The sequence below is a fragment of the Sprattus sprattus genome (assembly GCF_963457725.1).
Source record: "Sprattus sprattus genome assembly, chromosome: 2".
Classification (NCBI taxonomy): Eukaryota; Metazoa; Chordata; class Actinopteri; order Clupeiformes; family Clupeidae; genus Sprattus; species Sprattus sprattus.
This window is the reverse complement of record NC_137921.1, coordinates 34,494,222-34,508,893: the sequence shown is the minus strand read 5'-3', so window position 1 is coordinate 34,508,893 and position 14,672 is coordinate 34,494,222. Positions and strand designations below refer to the sequence as shown.

The window sequence follows — 14,672 nt, the reverse complement described above, 5'->3', positions numbered from 1 at the left end:
AAACACAGCAGAAGGACAGAGCCTAGTCAGGAGTAACAGGAGCCACAGGAGTCCAGTCAGGAGTCACAGGGACAGTGTCCAGTCAGGAGTCACAGGAGGCACAGGGACAGTGTCCAGTCAGGAGTCACAGGGACAGTGTCCAGTCAGGAGTCACAGGGGTCCAGTCAGGAGTCACAGGAGTCACAGGAGTCCAGTCAGAAGTCACAGGAGTCACAGGGACAGTGTCCAGTCAGGAGTCACAGGGACAGGGTCCAGTCAGGAGTCACAGGGGTCCAGTCAGGAGTCACAGGAGTCACAGGAGTCCAGTCAGGAGTCACAGGAGTCACAGGGACAGTGTCCAGTCAGGAGTCACAGGGACAGTGTCCAGTCAGGAGTCACAGGGGTCCAGTCAGGAGTCACAGGAGTCCCGTCAGGAGTCACATGAGACACAGGAGTCCAGTCAGGAGTCACAGGAGACACAGAAGTCCAGTCAGGAGTCACGGGAGTCCAGTCAGGAGTCACAGGAGACACAGAAGTCCAGTCAGGAGTCACGGGAGTCCAGTCAGGAGTCACAGGGACAGAGTCCAGTCAGGAGTCACAGGAGTCACGGGAGTCAGGAGGCACCATCTCACACCATATACTATGTAACGCTCACATCCACTCAAACACACAACTTCAGACACCTTTACCTCTCCGTGAGAGACTATGGGGCAAAGACAACAACACACACAGACTATTTATTGGGATGTTTCTGCAAACAGAACTCATAATAGCAGCAGCCACAATACAACAGACAGGGAGAGAGACAGGACGTCCAGCGTTAGCATGTTAGCATGTTTGCATGTAAGCATGTACACTGAGGAGAAGAGTGGGAAGGAGAACGAATGTGGGGAGGGGACATAATCAACTTATAGGGACACTAGGACCATGACGAAATGCAATGTGACAACGGCCACGAGGGTTGATGTTGAACACACACACTAACACACTCACTGCAATGTTATGTCACAGCAACAAGCCCACACAGAAACAGACAGAGACTAATCAGCCCGCCCATCTTGGAGACAGCTGAACCCTTCCAACACGGAGTGACTCAGTCAGCCTCCTCCTCCACCATGCTAAGAGATACTGATAGCACCCTGTCTTCTCACTCTCCCCCCCCCCCCCCCTCCTCCTCCTCCACCATGCTAAGAGATGCTGATAGCACCCTGTCTCCTCACTCCCCCCCCCCCCTCCTCATCCATGCTAAGAGATGCTGATAGCACCCTGACTCCCCCCCCCCCTTCCTCCACCACAAGAGATGCTGAGATCTCATACATGATGATGCCACCACCCCTCAGCCTCCCAAGCTTGGAGTGGAGAGTCTGTCTAAGAGAGATCTCACTGCCAGTCTCTTCATAGTGTAGGCAGGGGCGATGCGTGCAGGACCGGGGGGGGGGGTTTTCAGCTGGGGGGAGCAGGTGCTGAGGAAGCCTCCAGGGACACCAGATAACATGTGACTACTGTGTGTGTGTGTGTGTGTGTGTGTGTGTGTGTGTGTGTGTGTGTGTGTGTGTGTGTGTGTGTGTGTGTGTGTGTGTGTGTGTGTGTGTGTGTGTGTGTGTGTGTGTGTGTGTCATGCTTGGCGTCACTCTGAGGTTTATTTCCGATGGCTGTGGTGGAAGGGGGTTGGTGGGATACTGACAAGCAGGGCTACTGAGTGAGTGTATGAGCTGGACTCTTACCAAGTAGTCATCTGGTCTGATTCCGAAGAGCTCTCTGAAGTAGCGGAATGCCACTGGGGCGTACGTCTTGAAGCGGAAGTCTGGGTAGTGGTGGGCTGGAGTCAGATTGCTGCCTTCACTGGGGGAGAGAGACAGAGAGAGAGAGAGAGATAACGTGAGAGAGAGAGAGAGAGAAAGAGACAGAGATAATGAGAGACAATGAGAGAGAGACAGAGAGAGAATGAGAGAGAGACAGAGAGATAATGAGAGAGATAACGAGAGAGAGAGGGAGAGAAATAAGTACCCATTCCACATTCAAACATTACAAATTCAAATATTCACAAACACTAGAAATGTTAGCCCCGCTCACAACATTTGAGGTCTGGAAGTTCGGTCTGGCATTGCTCCGTTGAGGAGAAATTATGCCCAACCAAAAATACTACAGCCAATCAAATTGTCAGGGCGGGCTTTATACGATGATGGACAGATGATCAACAGTAACGTAATCAATCACGTCACCAAAGAGCCCTTGGGTTGAACATGCTGCCGCTTGAGAGCTTAAGATATTGAAGATATTGCCATCGAGTCTGCTTTAGGAGACATCGACAGCTCATTCATTTTTGAAAGAACAGAGAAACACGGAGAAAGGCATTTCTAGATCGATCCTACAGGTTTCGGTAAAAGTTTAATGTATCAGCTACGTATAGTCATACTACGTTGCTCTTATTGGTGGTGGGTCTATCCAATTAAGCGAAGAGGCATTTTTTTTCCTGGTTCGTTGACACACGCCCCATAATTGCAGCCCAATGGAGCAGTATCAGACTCATATTCTGACTAGAATTATGACATGTATGACATGTATGACAACGTCAGGCTACAAATGTTCCAGTTCGGAGACAGAAAACACAACCATGTTTTCCCAACATCCACTCTGCCTGGAGTGAGCTAAGCTGATCTCACATTAGTCATTTGGGGCTGTGCAGTGGTAATTAGAAGGAGGACACAAGCACAGAGGCGTATGACTGAGCTGGTTGCCATTGGCTACCTGGGGAAGAAGATGCTCTCCACCACGTAGAAGTCCTGCATGAGCACGTCTCGCTCGGGTTTGGAGCTCAGGTTGCCCACGGTGTACCCTATGCCCAGCTGGATGGCCCCCTTCAGCGCTGACGAGGTGGTCTGGAGGAGAGAGCCAGAGACACACACACACGATCTTGACAAACTATACACACCCGTCACCACCTCACCGTAACCTTGGTGACCACATGAGGTGGTGTACACCCAGGGCTCGAAATTAACTTTTTGGCTCACCAGCCAACATGGCTGGTAGATGACATTTTTTCATATTTTTTACCGGCCAAAATTAAACCTGCCATTTCAGACCAACTCTGACATTGTTTGATATAAACAATCTTTACCTATGATTTTAATATCATTGTGAATCACTCAGAATGGATTAAAAGAAATCAACCAATATTGCCCAATTGGCTGGTGACTGCCACAACACGCGCTGTATGCTATACCCGGGAATCCTTAAAGGCCCTCCTTCACGATACATTTATTATTTAATTTACTTTGCATGACCACAATTTTTAAAAGCACATTCAAGAGTTGGCTATTAAAAATGTACTTCAGATGAATTAATTTAACCTCATAAGAAGCGCTGCATTAGGTCTACTAAAAAAAATCTAAATTTAGCTTTTAAATAACACCTATATGATAGATAAATATTGTCCAACTAACTCTACAGCATGGATATTCAAAAGCTTAGTATACTATAGTCTTACTGATCTGACAAAAAACCGCATTGAAAAAAACAAAGGGAAGGCAAACAGTACCTCTGCTTCACTGAAGGGGCGTGCGAGAGCAAAGGAAAAAATCTTGCCGGAGCATGAAAGTGTAGTGGGCGAAAGGCTTGATGTTATGAATACATGTGTTACACAAAATACAATGAGCCACCTACGGCAACATGCCCTTGGTGTAGCTGTAGCTGCTGTTGTGGCTGTTGTTTCTTCCTCCCTAGATGTTCTCTGCACCTTTGCTTGAGGTGATGCAACGGCAATGAATCAGCACATTATTTTAGCTTTCGTTTAACTGCGTTAACTTGCGTGTGGTCAACTAAGTCGGTTTCAACTTTAAAATCGCGCTCGAAATATTATAACTTTATAACCTTTGTATTCGCCGGCAAAGTATTAGAACTTTGTATTCACTGGCAAAATTGTTGTATTCAAATTCTAAGAACTTTATGTTACCCCTTCCCTTCTCCCACTGTCCGTATCGGCGTTGCAAGCTATTTTTAACAGTGACGGGCGTAATAGTCGGGAGATTTGCTCCGCAATGTCACCCGCCAAGTGGCGGAGCATCGGAGACAATTTAGTCGCCAGCCCAAAAATCTACACGCCATTGGCGCTTGCCAATTTCGAGCCGTGTGTACACCACTCTCATCATCATGAACATTGTGACCATATTGATGAAGGTATGAACATGAAGAACTGAGTTAAAGTTAAAGTCTACGGTCTGTCATGATAAGTAGGAGTTGAAGGGACACCTTCTTGTATGTGGTCTCGCCGGAGGCATCCACACCCCTGTGGCCAATCTTCTTCCCCTGGCCGTAGCCTGGCAGACCTGACGACGACGGCATCTGGTGGGAGAGGACAGCACAGCATGAACACACCACCCAAACACACACCCAAACACACACACACACACACACACACACACACACACACCAGATATCAGAGGATTTGGGCCATGAACACACCACCCAAACACACACACACGCACACACACACACACCAGATATCAGAGGATCTGGGCCAACTGTATCTGTCAAGTCTGTTCTGTTACATGTATTGCTAGGTTTGAACACAAAGGAGAGCACTTGTGCGCATTCCACCATCTGAGGCAACATGTGGTAACGCTTTAGTTCTCTCTAATGTGTCGGGTGGAAGATGAAGACTTGTAGCTAGCTTCATCATCGGCGTCACCATACCTCTGTGATGAATGCCTTCCTAGCAGCAGCATCTGAGAAGAGAAGAGTGAGAACGCGGTTATTGTGTGGCAGCCTGGCAAAGGCAAATTCTCACCATCCAAAAACAACAAATGGCGCATTGGTTCAGAATGACGCAAAATGACGCACTGGTTAAGAGCTGTGAGGCCGGCGCTCATTGGCACAATCGCTCCTATCCGCGTCTACGCTTTCTTCAATAGACCCTGCCTTCCCCAGATGTACAGAGAGGAAGTCATCAAACGAATTAGCCCTCACACAGCTGCTAAAAACAGACACGTAATTACCAGCTCCTTCCGTGGACAGCCCACAGCGTGTGTGTGAGTTTGTGTGTGTGTGCGTGTGTGCGTGTGTGTGTGTGTGTGTGTGTGTGTATGTGTATGTGTGTGTTTGTGTGTGTGTTTGTGTTTGTGTTAGGGGAGCCCCAGAAACAGATGACACACACATTCTCAGGGTATATAGTTGAGGGGCTGAAAAGTGTTGGTGGGATGGTATGTGTTGATAAGGCTTCCACTGTTTTTCAACAGTGATCATTATTAGCAGTGGGAGAAACAGCAGAAGCACCGTCTCAATACGAGACAGAAGTGTGCGGCCGGCTATAAGCAACTTCGGCCCAGTAATGCTCCTCCTGTGGACACGCACCTCCTCTAGCCACCGGTTAAAAGAAGGTTCGGGGACGTAAATTGCCTAAAGTGTCGTTTACATGGAGCCTAGTTTGTCAAACTGATACGGATAGCTAATACAGATAGCCCTATCATCCATACGAACACTCTCTATCCGCACCTCGTTTCTGCAACGATCGCAGTCCGGGGTAGAAAGTGAGTAGATTTGAATCGGTACGGGGGCTGGTGTTCGTCTGCACGGTTTCACGCAACCTGATGACGTCACTGCCCCACGTGATCTTTTCCGCCATCTCCAACCAGTATATAAATAACTTGCTCTCCCTCAAAATCTCACTCATGGTGGGCCTCGAATTCACTAACATTAACCCAGTCTTCTGATTTTTGATTAGCCCCCTATCTTGATCTAATTCTTCTTATTCAGACGTAACATAACTTTCATGACCACAAATATAAATTGGCCAGCGATTTAATTTGCTTTTTTATTCATAAATGTATGTAAAATGCTCGGAGCAATGCATCATGGGAGATGGGATGACAGACATGTCATGTTACTGTTCCAAACTCTTTATTATCAATAGAAAAAAGAATTCATTTTCGCATATCCTTTAGTCTGACCACTGATTTTATTAACCATCATAATGTAATGTTGTTAATTGGAGCTTGAATGTCTTGTGTCATTTGTTTATCCGTTTGCTGCTTCCTTTACCTTGTGCTTTTGAGTCTCTTCTTCTAGGTTTTTCACGTTTTTTCAGTTGTATCAATAAAGCGCTAAAGCGCCACCCACAGGCGTGAGGTATGTACTACAGTCGGTTCACCGCAATCTGCTGCCTCCGTGTTTACGCAAATCTCTCGTTGCCAGCCTCCGTATTTACGAAATTAAAGTGTCGTTTACATGGAGCCTAGTTTGTCAAACTGATACGGATAGCTAATACAGATAGCCCTATCATCCATACGAACACTCTCTATCCGCACCTCGTTTCTGCAACGATCGCAGTCCGGGGTAGAAAGTGAGTAGATTTGAATCGGTACGGGGGCTGGTGTTCGTCTGCACGGTTTCACGCAACCTGATGACGTCACTGCCCCACGTGATCTTTTCCGCCATCTCCAACCAGTATATAAATAACTTATTCTCCCTCAAAATCTCACTCATGGTGGGCCTCGAATTCACTAACATTAACCCAGTCTTCTGATTTTTGATTAGCCCCCTATCTTGATCTAATTCTTCTTATTCAGACGTAACATAACTTTCATGACCACAAATATAAATTGGCCAGCGATTTAATTTGCTTTTTTATTCATAAATGTATGTAAAATGCTCGGAGCAATGCATCATGGGAGATGGGATGACAGACATGTCATGTTACTGTTCCAAACTCTTTATTATCAATAGAAAAAAGAATTCATTTTCGCATATCCTTTAGTCTGACCACTGATTTTATTAACCATCATAATGTAATGTTGTTAATTGGAGCTTGAATGTCTTGTGTAATTTGTTTATCCGTTTGCTGCTTCCTTTACCTTGTGCTTTTGAGTCTCTTCTTCTAGGTTTTTCACGTTTTTTCAGTTGTGTAAATAAAGCGCTAAAGCGCCACCCACAGGCGTGAGGTATGTACTACAGTCGGTTCACCGCAATCTGCTGCCTCCGTGTTTACGCAAATCTCTCGTTGCCAGCCTCCGTATTTACGAAATTAAAAGATTCGATTGGTGTGAAAAGTAAATCCGATTCGGAGGCCCTAGACTTCGTGTGCATAGCACCTAAAAGATTCGATTGGTGTGAAAAGTAAATCCGATTCGGAGGCCCTAGACTTCGTGTGCATAGCACCTAAGAGAGAGCTGATGGTTTTGACTCCATCCCTGAATGAGGATCCCCAGTACTGAACGTACTGACAGCAGGGCTTGCCAGTGCGACTGATCTGGTCGCACATGCGACTGGAATTTTGGCCGTGCGACTTGATTTGAAATCACAGTCGCACGCGTGCGCCTATAGAAATAGGCAAAAATTGCGGGTTTCAGGGTGTTTTTTTCCCCCACTAATTTTCCAAGAAGAACTGATTTCTACTTGACAACAATATTAATTTGGACTATCAATGTTAATGCGTTAATCTATGATATCATTGTAGACGGTAGTGATGCGCGAGAGGGCGTTATTTTAACACCCGCCCCAACCCGCCCCAAGAAATTTCCCAAACCGCCCCGCCCGACCCGTGGGGAATTCTGAAGCGGCCCGCCCGACCCGCCCAATTTGACCCGCAAAAAAATAAAAATAATAATAATAACAAATAAAATAAAAAGCCTGGGGCTGAGGGTTATGCCTAATTTAACACGTAACTAAATGAGAAGGATTTGCACTAAATTCGCATTATTGTGAAACGTCAACGGCAGGTCTACATCAAACAACAACAACAACGACAGCTTTACGCAATTATTTATTGATGAACTGTTAACAAATGCGTGGAAGACGTATGTCTATCTATGATGTCCCCACAAACAGACACATAGCGCAGGCAATGCACACGCACTAACTGGCAAAACTATCAAAGGCAATGTAGCCCAGATAGGCTATATGACAATCTGATTAACTAGACTCGCGCAGTTTTGTCTAAAACAAAAGTGGAACAGCCACTTCATAACAAGTAGCATACTCAATAGTTCACCTGCTATGCCCATAGTTTTATGCCCATATTTGTACAGCGCCTCACATTGAAGACACATGACGTAGTCTGCAATGGTGTCATCGGACAGCACGACTTGTCCAAATGTTTCCCACACCTTGCTCTTTTGGTCGGCTTTCCGTACAACCTTTGCATCGCCTTTTTTAATCTTCTCTCTTATTAAGTCAGCCATTATTGGAGTCCTCCTAGAAGTTTTGGCGGTGCAAACAAAAACTACGGATGGCGTGTTGGGATAAACTAACCGGAGCTGTATCTTAAACTATACCATTCTAAAAGGTAACATAATTTTACAAAATATAAAGTATAGAATAAAATGTGAGGTGGACACCCAGGTTATGTAGCCTAGCTCAGACGACTAGCAGGAGTGGGAGCTTTGAGTGCAATAACTTTGTGACAGTGGGATGTATGCAATTGATAAGTTCTGTAGGCTAACGCAAAATTGGGATTTCACCTATGTATTCCAAAAGTTCCGGGTTGCGGGTTTTGACTATTTTGACCCGCCCCACCCGAACCCGCGATACTTAGAGAAAACTGCTACCCAACCCACCCGGCCCGCGGGTAATTGGGTAACCCGCGCATCACTAGTAGACGGGCTTAATGCGATACAATATTTTAACGCAGGTAACGCAACTTTGTTTACTTTCGGTTTGCGTTCACACGACACGAAACGTGCCTGCAGTCATTTAGACAGGAGATAACGAAGCGGTAGTGGAAGATGGGGAGAGCTGAGCGGAAAGTTTCTATTTAAGAGGCAAAATGACGGAACAATCGACTTAACTAAAGTTGTATGGAGCATTTGAAAGCTAAATTTAGCTAGCACAGAAGCAGCTCAAAGCACCCGACAGAAAGCAGTCCCAGGTTAGATGGTCGCCAACCCACACTCCAAGACTTCCCTAGGAAAATAACTAGACCAGTTTGTTGCGATATTAGCGGAGAAATTGAGAAGTTTCTTAAGCGAAAGAACTACTACCAAAACAATTAATATTCAGCGTAAATACAACCCTGATTCAATTATATTTGGTTTTGTGAATGGAGGTTGAGCCCAAGCGCAGTGTGTTGAGTGCGTTTTAAAGCTGTCTAATGAGGCGCTGAAATCTGAATCGACATTTGGAGACGTGACATCCAGCACTCACGTACAGATGAAAGGCAGTCCGCTCCTTTTAAAACAAGTTAGAGGAGTCGACGGACGTCAGTTAAGCTGCATTAGTGCTGTTTTTTGTGCGTTATTATTGGATTATTATTGGTGTTATTCTCTTTCTGTGGAGAGCTACCAATTCGAACTACTGCCCAGGAAGTGCTATTTATGTTGATAATAGATTGCAGCCACAGATTTAAATAATTTTTCCAATTATTTGAATCATTATATTGAACATTATTTGAACCTATTTGTTTGCATGTCTGAATCATCACCTATTTTAATTAGGCCTAGCTGAGTGGTCTTGTTGGCATGTTTTATCACTTGATTTGAGTGCATGCTACCTTTTGGGTATATTCTGGTGTTATTTCCTTGCTTGTTTGCTGTGCACAAATAGGCCTAGGCCTACGGCAACTAAGTTCTGTGTTTGATTTTATGTTGTTTTTTGGTGCACAATACAATTTTGATGCAATATCTAGAGTTAGATTTTCTTTTATTAATTTCTAGGCTTCCACCTGTAGCAGGTGCTGATGTTCGCTTATAAATTAGAATTAATGGATTATAGATTAAATTAGCCTAATGGAATATAGATAAACTAAAATAAACGGAGTGTCTGTTGGGCCCTGACCTGTTACAAATACGAAAAGTCGTAAAGGTAAAGGAACCCCTGATCTTAATCACCTAAAATACCATGCAATTATTTTCCACCTATCAATGTAGGCCTTAGCAAGGTCATGCCTTTCCTTTTATAATCTGTTCAAACATGTTATTCCAGGTTGTTAACATTGATCAATAGTAGTATTACTTGGTTTGGTCAACTTTTTATAGTGGTGCGCCTAGATATTTGCTGGTGCTCCCAATTTTTCTGGGTTAGGAGCACAGTGCTCTTAAGCCAAAAAGTTAGTGTCAAGCCCTGGACAGCCACACACACACACACACACACAGACACACACACACACACACACACAGACACACACAGACACACACACACACACACAACACACACACACACACACAACACACACACACAGGCAGCTGGTCGCTTTGGGTCACGACATGTGAAGGCGTTGCATCATTAGAAAGGAATCAAACCCCTTTGGGACCAAGGGACCACAAGTAACACCAAACATAAACAACTACAAGAACACATCCCTGCACGCATGATGTTCATTCAGGCCGACTGAAGACTTCAGGTTCTTCTCTGCATGGAGGGGCGAGGCAGTCACGCCATGTTATTTTTGCTGCTCTGCCTTTCCCCTCCTTGTTGTGCAGGTCCAAACTCCATCAGGAGTGGCTGTCGACCCAGCCGGTCGCTCGACCAGCTCCACACTCAAGGGGCTCCATTCAGAGCCCCCTTCCACTGGGAGGGATGAGGTCCACTGGGCTGGCCGTTAGTTCACTGCACTGCTCAATGACTACTTGTGTGTGTGTGTGTGTGTGTGTGCGTGTGTGTGTGTGCGTGCGCGCACTCCTCTCGCTCAATTCATGGAGAGTGTGAATAAACTAAAGGAGTGAGTTCGCAGTCAAGGACAGAGATGTATATAAGAGTGTCCTTCTCATTAAACTTCCTTCACAGACTGCACAGAGCTTCTAACAGACAGCTGGCTAAGCAGGCACTTCAGCTTTTTCCTTGTGAAAGAAAAGGCTGTCGGAATATCCACACAATAAAGCCAACTGCTATTTCAGCCTGGCTCAACTCCAGTGACAGATTCATCTCCCCCATAATGAAGGAAACGCTTTCACGTACGGGAGGGCAGCTTTGTAAAAAAAGCTACAGATCAAATGAGGGAAAAATATCTCTGATGTATTTGATCTGTATTTGATGTATTTGTATGGGATAAAGGAGACGTATTGGCTGAAGAATAAGCACAAGCCTGATCCATCCTCAGAGGCTCTGTCTGCTATGAGAGGCACCGTCGGAATTCTGACCAGGCCCTTATCCCCGCTAACTAACCGCAATCGCCCCAGATGTGACGGCTGCATGCGCTTCCATTTACTCTCCGGCTCTGCTCGCTGGTTGCCATGGCACCCTCATCGAGGTCAACCAGCGCTTTATGAGTGTGCACGTGCAAGTGGAATCAACAGACACATGCCGCACGCCCGCCCGGTCGCCTGCCTGGCTTGCCGAGCGCTGCACAGGGCATTGGCTGCGTGCGAACAGAGATGAGAGCTGTGCTCTAAACAAAACAAAAGGATAACATAAACAACAACAGCAACGGGGTCAGATGAGATCACGACTCCATCTTGACAGTGGTGCAGACTCATAATTAACGATGGAAGATTAACAACTTGAATGCTGGTAGCCATTAACTAACGAAGAATTAACTAAAAGATTATAAAAAATGAGTGTGAAAACCATTAGCACTATATCTCTACCAGTCTTCAGCTCCATAGCAACATGTTAAATAAAGTGAATTAGTTCAACCAGGAGCAATGCTTTGCACTGGTTAGTAACACATGCTGTCTGTTTCCATGGTCACACTGGTTAGTAACACATGCTGTCGGTTTCCATGGTAACACTGGTTAGTAACACATAGGGTGGATCTCAATGCTCTTAAAATGCTGTCTTACAACCTTGGTGTCTTAGAAGAAGAGAAGGAAAGACCATCTCAATTATTTTTTTCCAGGTCTTTGATACCTTAAAATACTTCCCATAATGGTCATTTTTCAAGGAACCATCGATTTTTCAAAAGTTACCGAGAAATAGACACTGCAGTATCCGATAACACCATTATTGTAACCAGCAATAATGGTTTATGTGATTTGCGAGGGGTCAGTCAGCCAACTTTCTAACATCAGTACATTAGCCTACGTAAGTTAGCTACGTAAGCTACGTAAGAAACCTACGTTCTTTCGGCATACTAACGTCATAAAAGAACGTTCGTAAACAAAGTTTTTTTAAATAATCATAATAACCTCGCGCAAGACAGCTGTCTGGATGAGACACCAAGGTTGTAAGACAGCTCTCTTATTGAGATACACCCATGCTGTCTATTTCTTGTTGTGTTTTAGATCAAAACAGAGGGTGCAGAGCAGTTGTTCGTGCAGAAAAGACAGAAAAACAAAAGGCCAAATGTACAATAGCCACACATTGCTGTTGGCTTTCTCAGCAAGATGAATTCTTGGCAAGTGAGAATTATTTCCATAGGCATAATACTGTAGATCCAATACTGGGTAAATCAGGTTGCTGGAGCATTGTCAATAGATTATGGAGGTGTGTGAGGCTGATGTGTTTGCACATCAGGTATTGAGTGAGAACTGTACATGGAGTAGTGAGTGAGAATTGCACACAGGAAGGGAGAGACCATGGCAGATTAGGTACTGCCTGCACTGGATGAGGTCCTTGGGGAACATGAGTGCTGATTAGGTTGTGAGCCAGTCCTGTAGATCAGCTGATAAGTAAACAGTACAGTAACTGGGTGAGTACTGTGAATCAGACAGAGGGAGGGCTTTGAGCACTACATCGGGCACTGGGTGTGTGAACCAGACAGACTACATCAGAAACTGGGAAAGTACTGTGAACCAGACAGAGGTAGAGCTTTGAGCACTGGGTGAGTACTATGAACCAGACAGAGGTAAAGCTTTGAACACTGGGTGAGTACTGTGAACCAGACAGAGGTAATAATAATAATACCTTTTATTTTAACGCGCTTTTCAATGACCCAAAGCGCACAGTCATACCAGTGACGGAAGCGTGGCAACCAAGCCCTTACTTATTCTCTCGCTCACATACTCACTCTCTCCATCACACATGCACACACATACTTTGGGCTTGGCAGTCTGCCTACGGCCCCTTCCGACCACCACCAACATTCATTCTAACATTCATACGATGTAGTGTGTGATGCATGTCTTTATGATGGTGGGGGAAACCGGAGCACTTGAACACTGGGTGAGTACTGTGAACCAGACAGAGGTAGAGCTTTGAGCGCGACTTCAGGCACTGGGTGAGTACTGTAGAGCCTTGAGCACTACCTCAGGCACTGGGTGAGTACTCTAGAGCCTTGAGCACTACTTCAGGCACTGGGTGAGTACTGTAGAGACTTGAGCACTACTTCAGGCACTGGGTGAGTACTGTAGAGACTTGAGCACTACTTTAGGCACTGGGTGAGTACTGTAGAGCTTTGAGCACTACTTTAGGCACTGGGTGAGTACTGTAGAGCCTTGAGCACTACTTCAGGCACTGGGTGAGTACTGTAGAGCCTTGAGCACTACTTCAGGCACTGGGTGAGTACTCTAGAGCCTTGAGCACTTCTTCAGGCACTGGGTGAGTACTGTAGAGCCTTGAGCACTACTTCAGGCACTGGGTGAGTACTCTAGAGCCTTGAGCACTACTTCAGGCACTGGGTGAGTACTGTAGAGCCTTGAGCACTACTTCAGGCTTGGGCGAGCTGTGAACCGACCACAGGAACGGAGGACAGCGGTTTCCTCTCTCTTCTTTCTCCTTGAGTGTTTTTCCACGGGCCTTTGGGCTCAGACACGTTCCTTGACTACGCACATTTGGCCTCCTCCCAGGCCCGGGGTGGAAAGAGCGCCCTGGTAACCGATTCCCGTCAGGTCGGACGCTGCGGCATGGCCTTTCACATATCGTCTCCATTCCTCCTCCACCAGAGTCTGCCCACACATATAATTAAGGTCCTGTGGACTCGCTAGAGAGAAGCTGTTTAAGAGGTTTACACATTCCTGCCAATTACACACACAATCAAAACAGACAGAATGCCTTGGGAAATGCGTGAAACCTTTTGTAGTCAGATCTTGTAACTAGGCCCTGATATTTTATGGAAGCAATTGGCTGTTAAAAGTAGCAAACAAGATTTAAAAAAAAAACTGTGAAGATAAACAGCACTAAACCAAGTCTCCCCCGAGAAGGGATTGATATCTTGGGGATCTTAAATTCACTTCAAATTAGAGAGTTTTAGGCTAAGTGGTGGTTTCTAAGACCAAATTTAAGATATATCTAGCCTCACCGTCTGTTAAATTTCAAGATGGGAGTCTTAATTTGAACAGCAGTTTAGTAGCCTCATTATTTGGTTAAGACAATAATTACTGTCTGGAATACCAGCCCTTTGTGTTTAAGACTACCACAAAAATCTACAGAGATGTAGTGAATCCATCACAAAATCATCTAAAAGGAACAAGAATGTTGCATAGCCTTCATGCTGTGCTTATGAATAAGGGATGATATGTTGCATAGTCTTCATGCTGTGCATCTGAGTAAGGGATGATATGTTGCTAAAATGCATCTTTAAAATACATCTTAATGGATGCAGAGAACATTCCACAAATGTGGGACAATACTAATATACACACTCTGCCCTGGCAATACGCGCTCTGGCAATAACTATACACGCTCTGACAATACGCGCTCTGACAATATACCTATACACACTCTGGCAATACCTATACACGCTCTGACAATACACGCTCTGACAATACCTATACACGCTCTGGCAATACCTACTATACACTCTGACAATACCTATACACGCTCTGGCAATACCTATACACGCTCTGGCAATACCTATACACGCTCTGGCAATATATATACACGCTTTG

General features: G+C 45.3%; 1 protein-coding gene across 1 annotated transcript in view; it reads right to left on the bottom strand.

Annotated features, from left to right (window-relative positions):
* Nucleotides 1–14,672, bottom strand: part of pip5k1ca (phosphatidylinositol-4-phosphate 5-kinase, type I, gamma a) — a gene marked incomplete at both ends in the record, with an annotated part of 43,362 nt that overhangs the window by 23,088 nt on the left and 5,602 nt on the right. The window contains 4 exons of the mRNA XM_080859769.1: nt 1,704–1,821; nt 2,728–2,858; nt 4,228–4,320; nt 4,672–4,703. Of these exons, the coding sequence (XP_080715895.1) occupies nt 1,704–1,821; nt 2,728–2,858; nt 4,228–4,320; nt 4,672–4,703 (374 nt within the window). The remainder of the gene's footprint in view (nt 1–1,703; nt 1,822–2,727; nt 2,859–4,227; nt 4,321–4,671; nt 4,704–14,672) is intronic.